General features: G+C 42.2%; 1 protein-coding gene across 1 annotated transcript in view; it reads right to left on the bottom strand.

Annotated features, from left to right (window-relative positions):
• LOC145405060 (coiled-coil domain-containing protein AGAP005037) overlaps positions 1-18698 on the bottom strand; it is a 1039366-nt gene that overhangs the window by 275910 nt on the left and 744758 nt on the right. The window contains 1 exon segment of the mRNA XM_080276560.1: positions 17249-17371. Coding sequence (XP_080132686.1) covers positions 17249-17371 — 123 coding nt within the window.

Here is an 18698-nt window from a genome sequence, read left to right as displayed (position 1 = left end):
GATTAAGGCATCTGGCAATAGACAGATAGATGGATTTCGAAGACAGATGTCCCTATGATTACCACACACTTCTTTTTCCTCTTTTCCTTTGTACAGGGGAATAATTATACCTGACTTCCAACCCTCTGGGACTCTACCTTCCTCCCAGGCCAATCTGCACATCTTCCATAACCATTCTAGTACTATCTCTCCCTCATGCTTCAGCATTTCACCACACACTCCCTCAATTCCTGGGGCTTTCCCCATTTTGACTTTCTTCATTGCCTCCATTACTTCCATCCTACTGATCTCTTCCTCCTTTCTCATCTCCCTCCTCTTTCCAGCCATTCCCCAGCCAGTGCCTGTACTCTGATCACTTTCATTCTCTATGTTTAACAATTCCTTAAATTGTCCTCCCCATCTGCTCACTTTTTCTCCCTTCTCCACTATCAGTCTACAATTTTTATCTTTCACTCCCCTATTAACTTCTTTATCACTTTGTCTATTTCTCTCTCTCTACCTCCTTCCAGAACATTCTTTTGCATTCCCTCCACTTTACACTCAAATTCCTTCCAACTTCCTCATCGACTCCCTTTTTGCTCTCTCTTACTAATCATTTCACCCCTCTCTTCCTCTCTACATGTAACTCTCTCTTCTGTCTCTCAACTTCCTCCATGCCTTTGCTTCCTATCCACTCATAATATGCTTTCTTCTTTTGCACCCCAGCTTGTCTCCCCCCTTCATTCTACCATGCTGTTCCTTGCACCCTCCTTCACCTTCTCTTCACCCCACACACCACCTCACACACTGCACAGATTTCTTCTGTGAATATTTTGCACACACCTTCCACCTCCCACATCTGCTCCAAATCATACTTGTATTTACCCAATCACTCCTTCCCTTCTCTCTTGTACTCTGCCTTTTTTCCCACCCTCTTGCAACCATTCTACCCTCCTTGTATGGACTATTTCCTCCTGTCCTTCTCTCCTTCTATTCATCCATTGCATTTGAACCGTGACTTTCACCACTGCCAAGTGGTGGTCAGACAGTCCACACCCCCAACTTCTGAATGCTCTTGCATCCATTACATTCTCTCATCCACACACACATAATCAATCATGGCCTTACTCTCATTCAGCTCACCAACCACCCTTCTCATCACTCGCCATGTGTACCTGTGGATCATTTTGTGCCTAAAGTGAGTACTGTACTGGCTATCACCAACCCTCTTCCAACACATGTCCACTAGAGCACTGGCATTCTCATCCACGTCTGTTGGCCCATCCCACTCACCAACCATCCATCCACCATTATATCCCTTACTTTTCCATTCATATCTCCAATCAACACACTCTTTCAATCCTCTCATGCACACTTCATTAACTGCCCAGAACTCTGCTCGCACGGTCTTCTGTTAATGCATATACACACACAATTGCTGACGTTTGTATTCCAACTTTCAATCTTGGCCACACAATCCTTGAATCAACTGATCCATACTCTCCTATATTCTCCTTGCATCTCTTGCACACAACAATGCATACACCCTCTGTTAGCCCTCTCATTCTCACCTACTGTACCTGTCCTATCACTCCGGTACGGCCTGTGGACCCTCCAGGGAAACGTCGTCTGTGGCATTTTGGAGCCGCAGACTGGGAGGCCCTCAGGCAGTACTTCTTTGATTTTCCCTGGAATGATTATTGCTTCCATGGCCGTGAGCCATCTGAGTGTGCCTTGCGCATTACGGAGGTTATTCTCTCGGGCATGGAAGCATACATTCCTTTCTCATATCCTTTGACTAACGCAAGAAAGCCTTGGTTTAATCATGCTTGTTCTAATGCTGTCCGCAACAAAGAGAGGCCCTACAAAAGGTACCGGAGCCAACCCACCCCTGAATCACATCATCTTTACGTTTCTGCCCGGAATCGTGCTAAGTCTGTTCTTCGCTCTACTAAAAATAATTTCATCCATACTAAATGCTCTCAACTCTCCAACTCGAATTCTTCCCGCTCCTTCTGGCATCTTGCCAAAAATCTTTCTAACAACTTTACCTCATCATCCTTCCCTCCTCTTTTCTACTCTGATGGTTCTGTAGCTATTTCTTCTACTGATAAAGCAGATCTCTTCGCACAGACTTTCTCCTCCAATTCTACCTTAGACGATTCCGGTGCTGTTCTTCCATCACTTCCCCCCTCTGACTTCCTTATGGCTGACATTAAAATTTCTTCAGTTGATGTATTTTCTGCCATCACTGGCCTCAGTACTAACAAGGCATATGGGCCTGATGGGGTCCCTCCTGTTGTTCTCAAGAACAGTGCTTCTGTGCTTACACCCTGCCTAGGCAAACTCTTTCGTCTTTGTCTGTCAACTTGTACCTTTCCTTCTTGCTGGAAGTTTGCTCTCATTCAGCCAGTCCCAAAGAAGGGTGACCACTCCCAACCCTCCAACTATCGTCCAATTGCTTTAACGTCTTGTATTTCAAAAGTTTTCGAGTCAATTCTTAATAGAAAAATTTTAAGGCATCTTTCCTATCACAACCTTCTTTCCGACTGTCAGTATGGGTTCCGTCAGGGACGCTCCACTGGCGATCTTCTCACCTACCTTTCAGACTCCTGGTCATCCTCCTTTCGGGACTTTGGCGAAAGCTTTGCCATTGCACTTGACATCTCAAAGGCTTTTGATCGAGTCTGGCATAAATCTTTAATTTCCAAACTGCCCTCATACGGTTTCTATCCTTCTATCTGTGCCTTCATCGCTAGCTTCCTTTCTGGTCGTTCTATAGCCACTGTTGTAGACGGCCATCGTTCTTCTCCTAGATCTATCAACAGTGGTGTTCCTCAGGGCTCTGTCCTATCACCAACTCTCTTCCTTTTATTCATCAATGATCTTCTAAGCTGTACATCTAACCCTATCCACTCATACACTGATGACTCCACCCTTCACCTTTCCATTCGGTTACTGCAACACCCATCTCAACAGTTACTTCAACAAACAAGGGATGAGGCTATGGCATACCTAATATCTGACTTGGCTCGTATCTCTGACTGGGGTAAAAATAATATGGTTGTCTTTAATGCATCTAAGACTCAGTTCTTACACCTATCAACCCGACAAAATCTTCCACAGGTATACCCACTAATGTTTAATAATATTCAGCTTAATCCTGCATCATCCTTGAACATGCTTGGGGTTTCATTTACTCGGGACTTATCTTGGAAAGATCATATTACATCTCTTGTAAAATCTGCTTCCAAGAGATTGGGTGTGCTAAGCCGACTCCGCTCTTTCTTTACCCCTGCGCAATTGTTGACTCGATACAGGGGTTTTATCCGCCCCTGTGTGGAGTACAATTCTCATGTGTGGGGAGGCTCCCTACATACAGCTCTTCTCAATAGGGTGGAGTCAAAGGCTTTTCATCTCATTAACTCTCCTTCTCTTACTGACTTCCCTCAACCTCTGTCTCTTCGCCGCACTGTTGCGTCTTTATCTCTTTTCTATCGCTACCTTAATGGTCACTGCTCCTCTGAACTGACTGCTTGCATTCCTCCACCTCTACGACGGGCGCGTAGCACCCGTCTGGCAGCAAACTCTCATCCTTTTTCTGTCCAACTCTCTAATGCAAGAGTTAACCGTTACTCCCAGTCTTTCATTTATGCAACAGGTCAGCTCTGGAACTGTCTCCCCTCTGTCTGTATTTCCTGCTGCCTATGATCTCCAGTCTTTCAAACGCAGTGTGTCCAGGCATCTCAAAATGATCGGATCTTGAATTTGGCTCTATATTGTATTTTGTTTTTCTCTTGGAGGGAACTGTTACTGCGGGCTCATGGCCTTTGGTTCCTTCTTCCTCACACTCACCTCTCCTTTTAGTCTCAGTCAATCCATGAATGTCTTTTTTTGCACCCTCAAGCACCTGGACAAATTCCCTCTCTTTCATCTCGTCATTTGCATTCCTTACATTCCACATTGAAAACCATACCATGTCCTTTGTATTGCCCTTAGTTGTCACCTGTTGGTTTGTCCTGGTTCAAGGCAATTTGTTTGTCTTTGTTTTCCAGAGAGGGACACTAACCCTCTGCCAACCCACTTGTTTACATGTGGGGAACACGTATTGGTTGGTTATAAGGTTACCACTCAGCCTATTAAATGATTACCTGGTTTACAGGAAATCAATTGGCTTGTAACTCAATACAGAGTTACCTTAGAATAGATTATCACTACATTGAGTGAGTGGATGATGGGTGACCCCACCAACCACCCGGGAACGAAACTCCTTCCTGTCCAAAATGAAACTGAACATTTAAAATAGCGCACCAACTAGCCAGCATAGCATAATTGTGCCATGAGCACTTTGTAGCAGCAACTTTGAACTTTTGTCTGATGCTAGCCTTATCATGCCACATCAGTTGGTCAAGTTTAATGTGCATAAGTGAACATGTTTGGCACACTTGGTGAATTTTCTTCTATCATCTGAAATCAGCAACCTTTTAGGGTGGAGTTCAACACTGGGGGGGGGGGGGAGTCCACAGCAACCAAATCTGGAGAGTAGGAGAGCTGGAAAACAATAATCACCTGTTGCTTTGCCAAAAAGTCACAGATAAGGAGTGATGCATAAGCAGGTGCACTGTCATGGTGATGCATCCAGATTTTGTTAGTCTATGCCTCAGGACTCTTCCTTCACACTGCCTCCCTCAAACACTTCAGGATGTCCAAGTAAAACTCTTTACTGACTGTCTGACCATGTGGAACAAACTCCTGATGAACAACGCCCTTCTAGTCAGTCAAGATGATCAACATCACCTTCACATCTGAGTGACTAAGACGTGCTTTTTTTGGTCACAGTGACGATGTTCCAACTCACTGCAACGACTGCCTTCTTGTTTCCACAACATAGCCCTACACCCATGTTTCATTACCTGTTATGACATTTTTCAGAAAGTTTTCATCAGCATTTAAACAATCAAACAGCTCCTGACTGACTGTAACATGGTTCTCTTTTTGCTCATCTGTCAGCAGACCCAGTACAAATTTGCAGCAACATGACGCACCTTCAGTTTTTCAGTTAAAACTGTGTGGTACGAACTTTTACTGATGCCTTCTTCTTCGGAAACTTCATGGACAGTCAGGCGATGATTTTCATGGACCACAGCACGCACTTTCTAAACATGATCATCATCTCTTGACATGGAAGGCCTTCCAGATTTGGAATTGTCTTCATTGGATGTTCTTCCTGATCTAAACTGTTGGAACCATTTGTGACACTGCATATGGCTCAAATAATCCTCCCCAAGAGCATGTTGCAACATCTGAAAAGTCTTCATAAAAGTTTTTCCCAATTTGAAACAGTTTCATGCAAACACATTGCTCTTCAAGCTCCTTCATTGTTCAACTTGCGACAAAATGCCAAGTGCACTAAACACACATTCACTCAAGTGTATGCACCTTGATGATCATGACATAGTGTGGTGCAGCTAGTGTTTGATTAAAGCTCAAGGTTGTCACTACACAGCACTCCAGCTGCAATCATGCTATGCCAGTAAGCTGATGTACTGTTTAAAATGTCTGGCTTCTTTTTGGACATATCTCGTATGAGTTAGAGGATCTCTCAGAGGAGTGACACCAAGTCCTCTAAGAAAACATTCAATCCTACCGTTGAGACATTATCTGGTGACTTTGGGCCAGATGACTTTTAGAAATTCCATGTCTTGAAGCTTGTCGATGGTACTCCATCTAGAGACGAAAATGTTTTTAGCCCCTCAATGGCTGTAGGTTCAGAAATTTGCGGGCTTCCCTTGTCAGCCCATGGACCATTTTTTCAAAGTTCTAAAAGCGATTTCTTTTCCTAACAGATGTGAAGAGAATCATCTGGTACACTTAACAATGTGTTTTCCAGTTTCCTAAATCCATCCTGTGATTCACTTTGATATGCAGAAGATATAATAAAATTCGTAAAATTCACTGCACATGTGCCATTAACTTGTAAACATATGGTCAAAAACATCCAAGAAAATATGACCTGAGTGCTTGGGATGGTACAGCATGACTGGGTAAACATACCAGTGACCTTTCATTCCCCTCCCATAATTGTTCACAGTCTTCTATAGCTCGGATTAATTTGACGTCAATGGCACATTTAAAGCATTGCTCAATGCTGGCGGCCAATGAGGGGTTAAAGTCTACCACAACTTGGTCAAGGCTTGTGGGTCATCTCCAAAGGTTGTCCCACAGGCAGATGGGTCTCTCCTTTTTCAGGTCAAGGATGCTAATGAATGTGCTCACATCCATGACATCAAAGGTTTGGCTTCTAAACAAGTGGTGGTCTCACATTATGCCATTCTGAACCAAACCCATGGAGAAATCTTCTCCATGGAGTTCCTTAGGTACTCAGACGGGCTGCCTCAAAAGCTGACTCCAAGCCAAATACAGTACAAAATATTCCTAATCTCACACTGGAACTGTGGATGCCTAAGAGATAACTGGAAAGAGCTTTCACTGCTCCTGGCTGAGACCCATCCAGTCTAAATTTGTCTGCAGGAGACTTTTGGGGGGAACAGATATTTTCCACCACCCAGGAGATATGTTCGTATATTTTCATTACCACACCCTGCAGGTTGTCAGCAGGGTGGCTGTGCCATCTTATGCTGTTCTGATGTGCCTTTCACATCATTCTCCCTACAGTATCACTCTCCAAACAATGGCAATTCAGCTGTTTCTGGGGAGATATCCAGAGTGAACATTTACCTACTGCAAAATAATGTTACCATTCAATAAGACTTTGATGGACTGATTTCCCAGCTGCCCCAGCTGTTCATTCTCCTTGGGGATTTGACTGGACTGCATCCCTTGTGGGGGTATGTGATACTGTATCCAATACATGTGGGGAATTCCTGGTGTCAGTGGTGGAGGACTGGGACTGCTGTGTTCTCAACACAGGGGATCCTACACAAGTACCCTTTCAGCTACTGACCTCATCCTGTCTTCCTCCGACTTCATTCGTTAGTTTTATTTTTAAGGCTCCAACAAACTTGCTTACATGCGTAGCCCTTGGTTGCCTAATAGCGACTCTCCATGCTGCTTGATCTCTGGCAACTTCCCTATTCAGTCCCTTATCCCTGAGGTCATGCTCAATGACTTCGTCTGAGATTTTTTTGGGTCTACCTCTTGCAACCCTACCCCTAATGTTAACAGTTCTCACTTTCAGCACCCAATTATTATCCCCCATCCTCTCCACATGCCCAAACCATCTCAATCTACCTCTCCTCATCACAAAGCCAATACATTCCAGTCCCATCTTACCTCCCAACTCTTCCATTGTAAACCTTGCCCCCCACCCCCAGGCCTCACACTCAGGAAGGCACTCCACATCCACTTAATCACTGCCATTTCTGTACATCTGAGCCCATGAATATCCTCTTCCTTTTCTGCCCAGATCTCACTACCACACAACAATACACTGCAAACACATGCCACATACAAAGATCACTTAACAAAGAGGGAGAACCCTCTCAATGTCAGGAAAGGCAACAGCTCCCTGAATTCCAACCATTCCTCACTCTAGCCACAGAGCTAGATCCAGCCCCACCTCCAGCACAAAACATGTCTCCCAAATAAGAAAACTCTTCCACACACTCATGAGACTCATCAGCAAAGTCAATCCTTTTATGCCTGACAATTTTCACATGCTCTCCCCATCACATCACACACATGAAATCAGCATTATCTACCACCACATATCTTATGCATCTACTTCTCACAAACACTGCACAAGATGGAATTACTTCCCATGCCCTTGTGGCAAATTGCACATGGCCACTCTCCCTCTTCTTTGACAGTACCACCACCAGCCCTAGATACCATCACTTTTGTTTTATCTGCATTTACTCTTCAAGTCCTTGTGCCCCATACCATCTCTCCACTTCTTAAGTCTTTCCTCTACCTCCCTTTCATTCTTGGCAAATCAAAACCAAATCATCAGCATACATCTCTCATTTCTGAAGCCATGTGAGAGGGTTTCAAGTACAGTACTATGATAAACAATAAGGGGTTCAAGTCTGACCCTTGATGCACACCAACATTCACGGAAAACTCATCACTCAAATCTCCATTCACTCTTACCTGGGTGAGGGCACCCATATACATATCCATAACCACCCTAACCAGCCACCCCTTGATCCCAAGCTTTCTCACTGCCTACTTCATCACCTCTCTAGAGACATTGGCAGGGGCCTTTCCCAAACCGATAAAAACAAAGTACTGATCCCTTATCTTTCCTATATATTTTTCCTGAAGCTTTCAAACAATGAATATGGCATCAGTGGTCCCTTTGCCTGGCATAAACCCAAACTTCACCTCGTCAATATTCACACTTTGTCTAATCATGCCTTTTAGAGCTCTCTCCATTACCTTCACTATCTGGTCCAAAAGCTTTATGCCTTTCTAATTTCCTCTTTCTCGGACATCACCCTTCCCCTTCTACACATTTACAATTACACTCTTCCGCCAATCATCTGGGACAACACACTCATATATAATCACTTTTATCAAGCCAGTGACTAGCACCACTCCTAAATCTCCTGAGGCTTTCAACATTTCAGCAGTCAAACCAGTCACACCTGCTGCCTTTCCCATCTGCATCCTGCCCATTGCACTGCTTATAGTAACAGCATCAATCAAAGGCCAAGTGCCAAACACTGGATCTGCTGGCTCCAAACCTTCCCTGTCCCAGTCAAACTCTTCATTCAACAGCCTGTTATAATGCTCTCTCCAGGTGTCATTAATATCCCCAATGTTCACCACTACCTTTCCTTCATCATTCTTCACACACTGCTCACCTATGATATCCCTGTTTTCCCTCTTTATCTGATTTTCCACCTTAAATATCATATTCTTCCTTTCCACACAGTTTTGGTTATCAAGTAAAAGTCTCTTTTCTAGCTCAAAGCTTGGCAGCCCAGTATTCCTCTTTCTTGCCACCATTTTTCTATTCCCAGAAGAATTTTCTTTTCTCCTTAACTGCAGCTTCTACACCCTCATCCCATCACCAGGTTACTTTATGTCTTGGAGAGCCCCGTGTCCATCCACACACTGAATCAGTAACTATCAGGAGATTGTTCTTGAGAGCTCTGTACTGTTCAGTAACACTTCTGTCAATGCCTCCGTGTTCAGCCACCATTCTACTCATCGTGCTATAGAAGGCACCCCTTACTGCTTGGTTTTTCAACCTCCATACTTTCCTCCTCGTCACATAGGTCCTCTTTTTCATCACCCGCTCCTTAACCCCTCCGTGGCCGAAGGCCCGGAATTTTCCGTGCACCCCAGGCCGATGCCGGGGCCATTTCTTGAAATTTCGAAAATTGATTTTTTTTCTTGCAATATTGAACAGAAAGCTCAGATGCACCTAACAGTGCAAATCCCAGCTTCCTAGACGCATTTTGTGGCTTGCAATGGAGCGTGGAAGTTGCAGAAATATCGGCAACCGATATTTGCCGCCCAGGGGACTGACGCAATGCAATTGGGCAGGTGTTGTTATTTTTTTTTTTTTACCTCCCAAAACAATGCGAATGGTGCTGAAATGTTGTGCATATATGAGATATGATGATATCGAATGATTTCAGTACATAATCTGTTAGGAATGGCTAGAAAAAAAAAATGTTATGAATACATTTTCATCTTTTTGATATAAAATATGTTTATGGTAGTTTCGAGTTATTTTTTAAGTTTTCGTTGTGCCCATGCTTGGAAAAGGGAGCGAGAGTTTAATTTTCAGTCCTAAATGAGAAAACTGCACGTTCTCCAAGGCTAGACTCTGCCACGGGAGAATAAACTGGAGGGTCAGATCCGATTAGCAATATGGAAGTTGAGTCGCAACTTCTAGCTCCCACACCACGAGCATGGCTGATAATACAATCGTAATGCAGTTTCAGAACCAAGAATAAGTCTAATTATTACAAATACAGATACAAAGCCAAAATAAATACGTTTACAGACGGGGGAAAACGTATTTTTTCCATCATAACATGTTCATCTTTTTCTATCATTTTACATTCATCTTTATCATTTTACCTTGTTATTTTCGCAATATATATTGCTGTCTCGTAAACAGGGTGGTTGTGTGTGTTTTGCAAGGGAGGAAAAAGATTGTATTTTTTGTCTGGGTCAAGATAATGACTGTAACTATGTGTGTTTAGGCATGGCCACGAGCGAAAAAATCGTACATCCACTCGTCACGACAACAGGTGGTGAACTGACAGATGATATGCGAGAGGGTGAAGTCAAGGTCAGTCTCATGTCCCAGATTTTCGTTCACTTCCTGAAGGGTTTCACAGTTTTCTACAAGTTGCACTGCATCAAATAATCCAAACCATTACAGCAAACCTGAGCAAATAGGTAAAGATACAAAGACAGAAATGTATTTTTCACTTTATTATCATGTCTTTTTTGTATATGCCTGTATTTCTTCATAATCGTAAACAGGTGGTTGTGTGTATTTTGCGAGAGAGGACAAAGATGATATGTTCTGCCTGGGTCGAGATAATGGGTGTAGTTGTGAGTGTTTAGGCATGGCCAGGAACGAAAAAATCGAAAATCCACTCATCACAGCAGCAGACTCTGAACTGCTTGATGGGGTGTATGGGAATGTAGTGTAGGTCAGTGTGAAGATGTTCAGAACGTTCACTCACTTCCCAAAAATTTTTGCAGTTTTTTACAGGCCGCGCTCAAACAACGCCGGTGGCCATTTATCGGCTAAACGTCATTCGACGCCAGCAGCCACGGAGGGGTTAAGCAACATGTCACATATCAATAATTATGTTGCTGCACACACTCCTTGCTCGCTATAACTTTAATATCCCTCACTAAGCTCCTATCAGCCCCTCTGACCAGGAAATAGTCTATCTGGCTGCAGACTCATATATAATCAACTTACTCTCTTTTCCTAAAATGTGTGTTGCACAGGAACATGTTCAATGCCTCCCCAAACTCAAGGACCCATTCCCCTACCTCATTTCTTGTACCATATGCACATCCTCTATATACTCCTTCATAGCCTTGTGCTGTTTCACCTACATGACCATTTAAGCCCCCTCCCAAAATTACAATCTCATCATCTCCCATACCACTTACTACATGTATTAAGTAATCCCAGAATCTATCCATTCCTACCTCATCCAAGCCTGCCTGTGGAGCATACACTGATATAAATGAAAACATTATCTTGCCAAACAAAATTTTCACAACTATTATCCTTTCACTTACTCTCATTACATTCATGACATACTCCACCATTTCTCTTTAACCACCATGCCCACATCACCATAACCATTTCTCTTTAACCAACATGCTCACACCACCATATCCATCTTTGCATATCCTGACTGTGCACTAGATTTTATATGGAATGTCTCTGATGATCATCAAGACGGTGACCACTGTCCAGTTTTACTGCACACTCCTTGCAGTCCACCCACACCATGGGTTCCTCACTGGAATCTGGACTGGGCTGATTAAGGCCTTTTTCCAGACCTAAGTGTTCTTCACTTAGAGAAGCTTCACAGTGCTGATGAAGCTGTTTGTGTTCCATCTCTACCCTTTACCAGGCAAATGTGAGGGCAATTCCCAGAACAACTGGCTCCTTTCCTAGTAGGCCTGTGCAAAGGTGGAATGGTGAGTGTGAAGCTGCTTGAAAAGCCTACAGAGCTGCATACTCTCATTTCCATGCACACAGACAGAAAAAATTTTTAAAGGTGCAGTTCCATTGTGCCCGTGCAAATTACTGGTGGACCATAAAGAAAGCATGTCATAACTCTTGGGCAGCCTATGTTTCTTCCGTTAACTCCTTCACTTCTATATCTCAGGTCAAGAAGTGGGTACAGAAAATACAAGGGAAATATTCATTAAACCCATCAGTGCTGAGGATCAATGAGGATACTGTATAAGAACCTCAGGAAGCTGCTGCTGATTCTGTTGAACAATTTTATATTGTTTCCTGGAGGGATTCTTCAGTATCATATTTTGCCAACTGTTTGCATCAGGAGAGACTGGGGAGGAGAAACTTACAACACTCTATTTACTATTAGAGATATGAGAGCTGCCTTCGCTTCCTGCACAGACACATCTCCAGGACATGATGGATGGTATTCCATATGTCATGACTCGTCACCTAGGGAAGGAGTCCCTGGCCTTTCTATTGGTCTTGTTCAACAAGGTTTGAGAGGATGGGGTGATATCCTTACCTATAAGGCAATTAGTTTTACTATTTTTAGTGACATCAGGACAGTCTTGTCTGATCTTGAGCATTTTAACTCTCCCCACTCCTTGGTATGGGAAACTTTGGAAAAGCTCCTCCTCCTGGGCCATCATGGCCAGGGAATTTCACTTTGCTGGGCGCCAGCCCATGTTCGATGGCTGGGAATGAATGTGCAGATAATGCAGCAAGGGCAGCAGTTATTCTTAATACCTCTATCTGATTACGTCCCTGTGATTAAAGCTGCTGTCTGAACCTCCAGGCAGCAAGCTTGGGATACAGTTGCTGCTTCAAGCACACGACAGGAGGTGACGGCATTTGTTTGTCCATGGGCCATATACACCCATTCTCCATCAATGGGAAGTTTCTGAGACTTGGTCATACAAGCCTGATGCACTGCCATCTCCTGGAAGGAAGACCCCCTCCTTACTGTGAAATCTGTCTGGACCCACTGACTATACGGCACCTCTTACCTGAGTACCCAAACCTAGGGGATGCTTGCTGTCGATACCTCTCCAGGTTTAGGGCGAGAGGTTGGTTTTACCTTTTCTCCTCAGTTCTAGGAAAAGAGGTGTGTATAATAGGAAAAACCACCTTCTCATCTGCTGTGGAAGCAGGCTTCCTCAAATCAGCTTTAGTGTTTATTCATGGATTTAACTGTTGTTTTATGCACAGTTATATGGTGTATCCTTGATGTATGACATGAATTACAATGTTACACAACCTTTTTTATGTGTCATTCATTACACTGCTAAGCACATATTTTTATCTACAGAAGATTCTCAAATTTCAAGTGATTAAATATGGACAACTTGATTTTAAACAGCACATTAAATATCTACCACGTTGCAATTTTCAATTACAAACTCACGATTTTCAACAGGTTGAGGCTAGAGTTTGGGATTTGAAACACATCTAGAGCCACTTGGTTTCTCTCTGCAAACACAGTCTGGTTGTACAGAAAAGTTACAATTGCAACTCAAGACATAAACGTGGGTCATAGTAAAAGACCATCTAATGAAAAGATCATGGCAATTATTTGTAATGAACTGGCTATATTCAGTAAGCCCTTGAGGTATGAAGGCTCTTTCTTGTGAAGATTCAGGTTAACATTATAAAATAACTGATTCGTCACACGCTCATCGTATTCATATTTACGGTACCATATGTCAAAATTTTGCCATTCAAAATTAATTATGTACAAATTGAAATACAGTACAGTAGTGCACCAACTTTCGCTACAGCAGGATTCGCGGAATCCACTTTCGCGGCATGCACCAAATATTCCCTAACTTCCACTTTCACTTGAAAAAAATCGATTTTCGCGCACAAATTTTGGGTTTGGGACAATATTTTGAATTTTGAATTTCCTGCACCGCCCGCCCGCAACCCACCGCCATCTTGAATGACGTCATGTCAACACTCTGTCCACCCATTCCCGCCATTGTGTACGAGCGTGCTAGCTCCATTGTGTTGGATTATCACGGTTCAATGGCCTCTACTATACCTGGTAGTGTGGGGAAAGGGCCTGGTGGTGTGGGGGGAGAGCCTGGTGGTTGGGGGGAGGGCTGGGAGGCAGTGGTGGTGATAAAAAGTGGCCGGGACATTCAAAGTCGGGAGGAAAGGCCAAGGCTAAAAGAGAGTATCGTGCTGGAGTGAAGAAACGGCAGTATAATAATGAAATGAAAAGGAAGATAGTTGAGCACATGGACAAGGGCGCAAAAAACAGTGAGAGAGAGTGGTAGCGAGGCAGCAAGAGGTGGCGCCAATACGTCTGGCGTGCTAAATAAGCCCGCCACACGCCTCAGATACTTACCCCCAACATCCATTAAACACCTCAACCTGGTCTCTGTGGTATGTTTCTCCTCATATAATGTGTACTGTACAGTTTTTATTGTTTGTATCTCACAATGCAATATACAATAGTGATTTGATGTACTGTATTGCAAGTGAAAATGAAAATCTGATGTTACTTTAGGATAACCGGGAATCAATTAGCCTTTTTGCCATAAAGACAATGCCCCAACTTTCGCTAATTCCACTTTCGCGCATTATTTTTGGACCCAATAAGGCGCGAAAATTGGTGCCCCACTGTATAACATGAACTGCATCATGAATGGCATGTATTGCATCAGCTGCTCACATAGTCAAAGAAGTGGTCTCACATCCTCTAGGATACAAGCGGTGACGTTCTAGCCCTGCCAAAACAACACGTGCATTGCAACATTGTATTTGACATATTATAACATGTGGTAGGTGGGGGCGCTCACCATCCACTCACTCAGTGTAGTGCTGCTCTCAGGTGTCTGCCCTTCCTCTTCTCCATTCCTCTTTCCTTCCATCCTCTTCTGTCTTTCCTTCATTCTTTCCTCTTCCTTCTGCCTATGGGTGACTTTACACTCCCTCTTCTGTCTTTCTTTCCTTCATTCTTTCCTAGTCCTTCTGCCTGTGGGTGACTCTACACTAAGCGACAAGCCAAACCGTTTACTGTGCTGGGTGGTAACCATATAACCAAATTTTGGCGCCTGGTGGTTTAGTGGGTAATAGGCGCTCCAATCAGATTGAGCCGGAGTAGGTTTATATCCAAGGGGTGGTTGGGGTTTATTGCTCACATAATGCCACTCAGGGATGAGTGAGGCTGGTCACTCTCATCTTAAATGTCAGGACCAACTTGCCTAGCCCTGGGCTCCTATGTTCCTCATGGGACAACACAGGAGTGGATGATGGATGGATGGATGGATGGATATTCGATAACAGTAAAAATGAGTGAAAAAAAAGACATTGAGGGTACGGTTGTGCAGGTACCAGCTATGTGAATTCTGTGCTTTTGTTTCTGTTTTTTGACAAAATATATTTATACATCATCAGACACGAACCAGGACAAACGAACCTAACCTAGTGGATAATGAATGCTTTCAAGAGGGCATGAATTAAAAAAATTAATTGAATTACCAAGCCCATGTTTCACTGAAAGTCACTATGTGTGGTGACAAGAAGCAAAATAAAAGAAGATTATGCAATCTAACTAAAAATTATGAAAGGCAAAGATACGATCACACGAATTGGTGCTTGGGCACTGACAAAAGAGGCAGCTTGGAGGTGCCTGTATGCACCAGCTGGTGGACTCATTTCAGCTTTAATGTTTTATATGCAGTATTTTAATACTGCTACAACATGGCTTCTTGATTATGTTATTAAAAATCCAATGGCAGGTAATTATTTACAATATTTGGTAACGCAGTACCAGTCTTTTGAAAATGAGGTAATCGAAATGGTAAGCTATAATTTTGATCAGATTGTTTTCAAGTTAATAAGGAGTAAGAAGAGAAAATTAAACAGAAAAAAAGCCATTATTCAATTTGTTTGTGCTGTCACTGATTTCCCTTAGCACCAAATTACTTTTCACCATAAGTCCATTTAAATTTCAACACCTTAAATTTCACAAGCTTTTACAGTACCAAATGGTGTTTAAATCTGAGAATCTACTGCATGTTCACCTATCCTTGTTCGCTTTACTCCTGCTGTGTGGTAGCAATGACCTCTGTTGTTACACTGCCATTATCTTTTTAGTGCAACCAATCAATTGATCAATTAACTGCAAATGCAGTACATGTAACCCTTGATACTATGGCTTAAAACTACATAAAACAGCACAATACAGGAAGTGATAATATCTGAGGTACCAGCTTATTGCTATATCTGTGTCAGAGGAGTCTTCTATCCATCGACCCAAAAGTATGATATTTTTTTGGTGAAGGTACAACAACTGACATCCCATCCAATAAAATATCTTCACCAATCTTCCTTGACCAGCTTATGCCCTGAAGTATAATCAAAATTAATAATAATGCCCATCTGTGGTCTTTGTGACACCTGGCTATGCCTGCAGCCTTCTGAAGCCTATGTTCAATAAATACCATGCAATACTGAAAAATAATACCATACTGAAGTCAAATATATGATAGTTTATGGTGCTCCCACTCTAACATCAAAACAAATGTTGTTGTTGTTGTTGTTGTCCTAGGCTCATCTGGAGGTGATCTGTAGTGGAATGCAGGCTTAAGCTGTCTATTTCCTGCCATCCATCATTCTCCTTTCAGGAGATAGGGTGAGAGCTGAGGGGTGTTGGTACAGATATATCAGTACCATTACAAAAACAATTCCTTTTACTGCATTAATATAAAGTGATACAATAAAATGAGGGGTGCTGATAGATCAATGTCATCTTGTGAAGACGTTCTTCTACAGCACTCATATAAGCTGATCCATATATATATATATATATTTTTCTTTTTTTTTTGTGTGTGATAATCAGCTTCCCAGCCAATCTTTGTAGGTTCTGGTTTCCTGGTGATACAGTTCAGTCAGAAGACTGCTGTTTTCTCTAATTCTGAATAATGAGGAATGTCAATCAAAATAATAATGAAGAATATCTATCAAAATAAATAAAATGCAGTAAACCCTCACTATAACATACCCCAGTATAGCAGATATCGGATTTAACGATGCCACAAAGCCCAAAGAACTTATGTCGGCAGTAATGAACAACGGTCATTAAATGGGATGCAACGGGTCAAAATACAGTACGTGTGTCTCCTACTTTTTTACTCCAACCTGACCTGAAACTGTCTTCTCTCTCCACTGTGACTGTTGAGTTGTAATAACATATTATAATCATGCTGTACTAGTCATGAAGAACTGCTACGACAAGGATGTAAAGTTGGCTGCAAAATGGCAAAATATGGCCATTAGTGTAAAATGGTTATGGTTTATATTTTCTGTATTTGAATTGGCTATTGTGTTCATTTATTTTCAAACATGTGCTGCAGTCCCACCTTGGGGGACCCTCAGATATAATGAACTATTGGCTTTAACAAACCTGGTTTTCCCCCAATTAGTCTCTTATAATGAAGGTATACTGTAGGTAAGTAAATAAATATGCAAATTCAATAGCATCAGCAAATATATCTCCCTCCTTGCACATAATCTACTATCAGAGGCATTACTATCACCAGTATTCCATTCACTAACCAAAGGTCCTTGTCAAGCTTGTTCATATCTGCACGGTATGAGGCCTCCTCACGTTGTATCCGTGCTCTTTCTGCATCACCTGACCCTTGCATCCAACTGCTCTCACCTGACTGTAGCACCGTGCTGTGAAGAGAACGATTTACTTCAGTACAAAGTACATGATATTCTTATCTGGGAAAATTTTCCCTAGCTGCTTCTCTTCTTCCATCCCTTTCTGTTTCATCCCATTTCCTTAAATTTCTTCCCTAATACATTTCTTCACATCATTAATATACTGCACTTTTCATAAATCACCTGCTCTTTCCAATCCTTATCTCTCACTTCTTAATTTGCTCAATTCCCTTCTCTTCATCATCTAGTCCTCATTTCCATTCTTGAGTCCTACAGTGGATAGTATTTACCTGTACTGGTAAAATCCTTTTCGCATTATACTGTATATGTACTTCATCCATCCACTACTGTTAAACTGGGTTATTTCTTCCCCTACATATACTGTTTCTCATTTATCTTAAAAGCAAAGTTTCAAAGTATTGAATTTTTCTTGAGAAATTCTTATGCTTGATCATTTAATACTGTTGTACTTACTCTATGGCTCTACTGTGCACTGTTTACATTATCAAAATAACAGCATTATCACAGTTCCACAGGGAACTGCTTATGCACACAATATTTACTGTATTCTAAACTGTACTACAGTAACCTCTAGATTATCCGATGTTATAGAGTCATCACAGTATCCAGATATGGACGAAATATGGATATGGAGCATTACCCTACCAACCTATACCCTACATAGCCTACAAGCTATGTACAGTACCCCTCCTAATTGTGGCAGTGTTCTTTGGTCTTTCAGTTATTTAGACATCAAAACACACATGAGAATATCCAATATAATGCTAGACACTAAGAAAACAATGCATAAACAACAAAAATCCACAAATAAACAAATGAGGAAGACAAGGGTTGCAATAAGAATTATAATAATGTACAGTAATACCTAGATTATCCAACGTAACAGAGCCAAAGACATGTCTGGGTAATAGCTCTGTCTGGATAATGGACTTCTCCCCTGGCCCCCCTTTGCACATAACCTAACTTTGAAAGCTAGTGTAAAAGGTCATACATTGTACAATACTTGATCCTATTGTTTAATACTACTCAATATGGTCAAGCAGACCTTTAAACCACGCCAAGCAATTACCATGGTCAAGAAAACCCATCAACACAGACAAGCAATCACCATTGCACAGCCATTCCCTGCAATGACATGAAAACATGAAAAAACTGGCTATGCAAGAAAAATGCAGTGGGCACACAAAACTTAATGATAAAATGGAATAAAATCATGGTACAGTACAGTAAGCTAGAACAAAATCAGCGTCAACACTCATGATTCGACCATCTTGCATCAATTTTACACATGACCTCCTGCCTCTCGAGAGTCAACACT

The sequence above is a fragment of the Coenobita brevimanus genome, chromosome 65 (assembly GCF_032717465.1).
Source record: "Coenobita brevimanus isolate Jiangsu-jjx chromosome 65, ASM3271746v2, whole genome shotgun sequence".
Classification (NCBI taxonomy): domain Eukaryota; kingdom Metazoa; phylum Arthropoda; class Malacostraca; order Decapoda; family Coenobitidae; genus Coenobita; species Coenobita brevimanus.
This window is presented reverse-complemented; position numbering and strand designations above follow the sequence as displayed.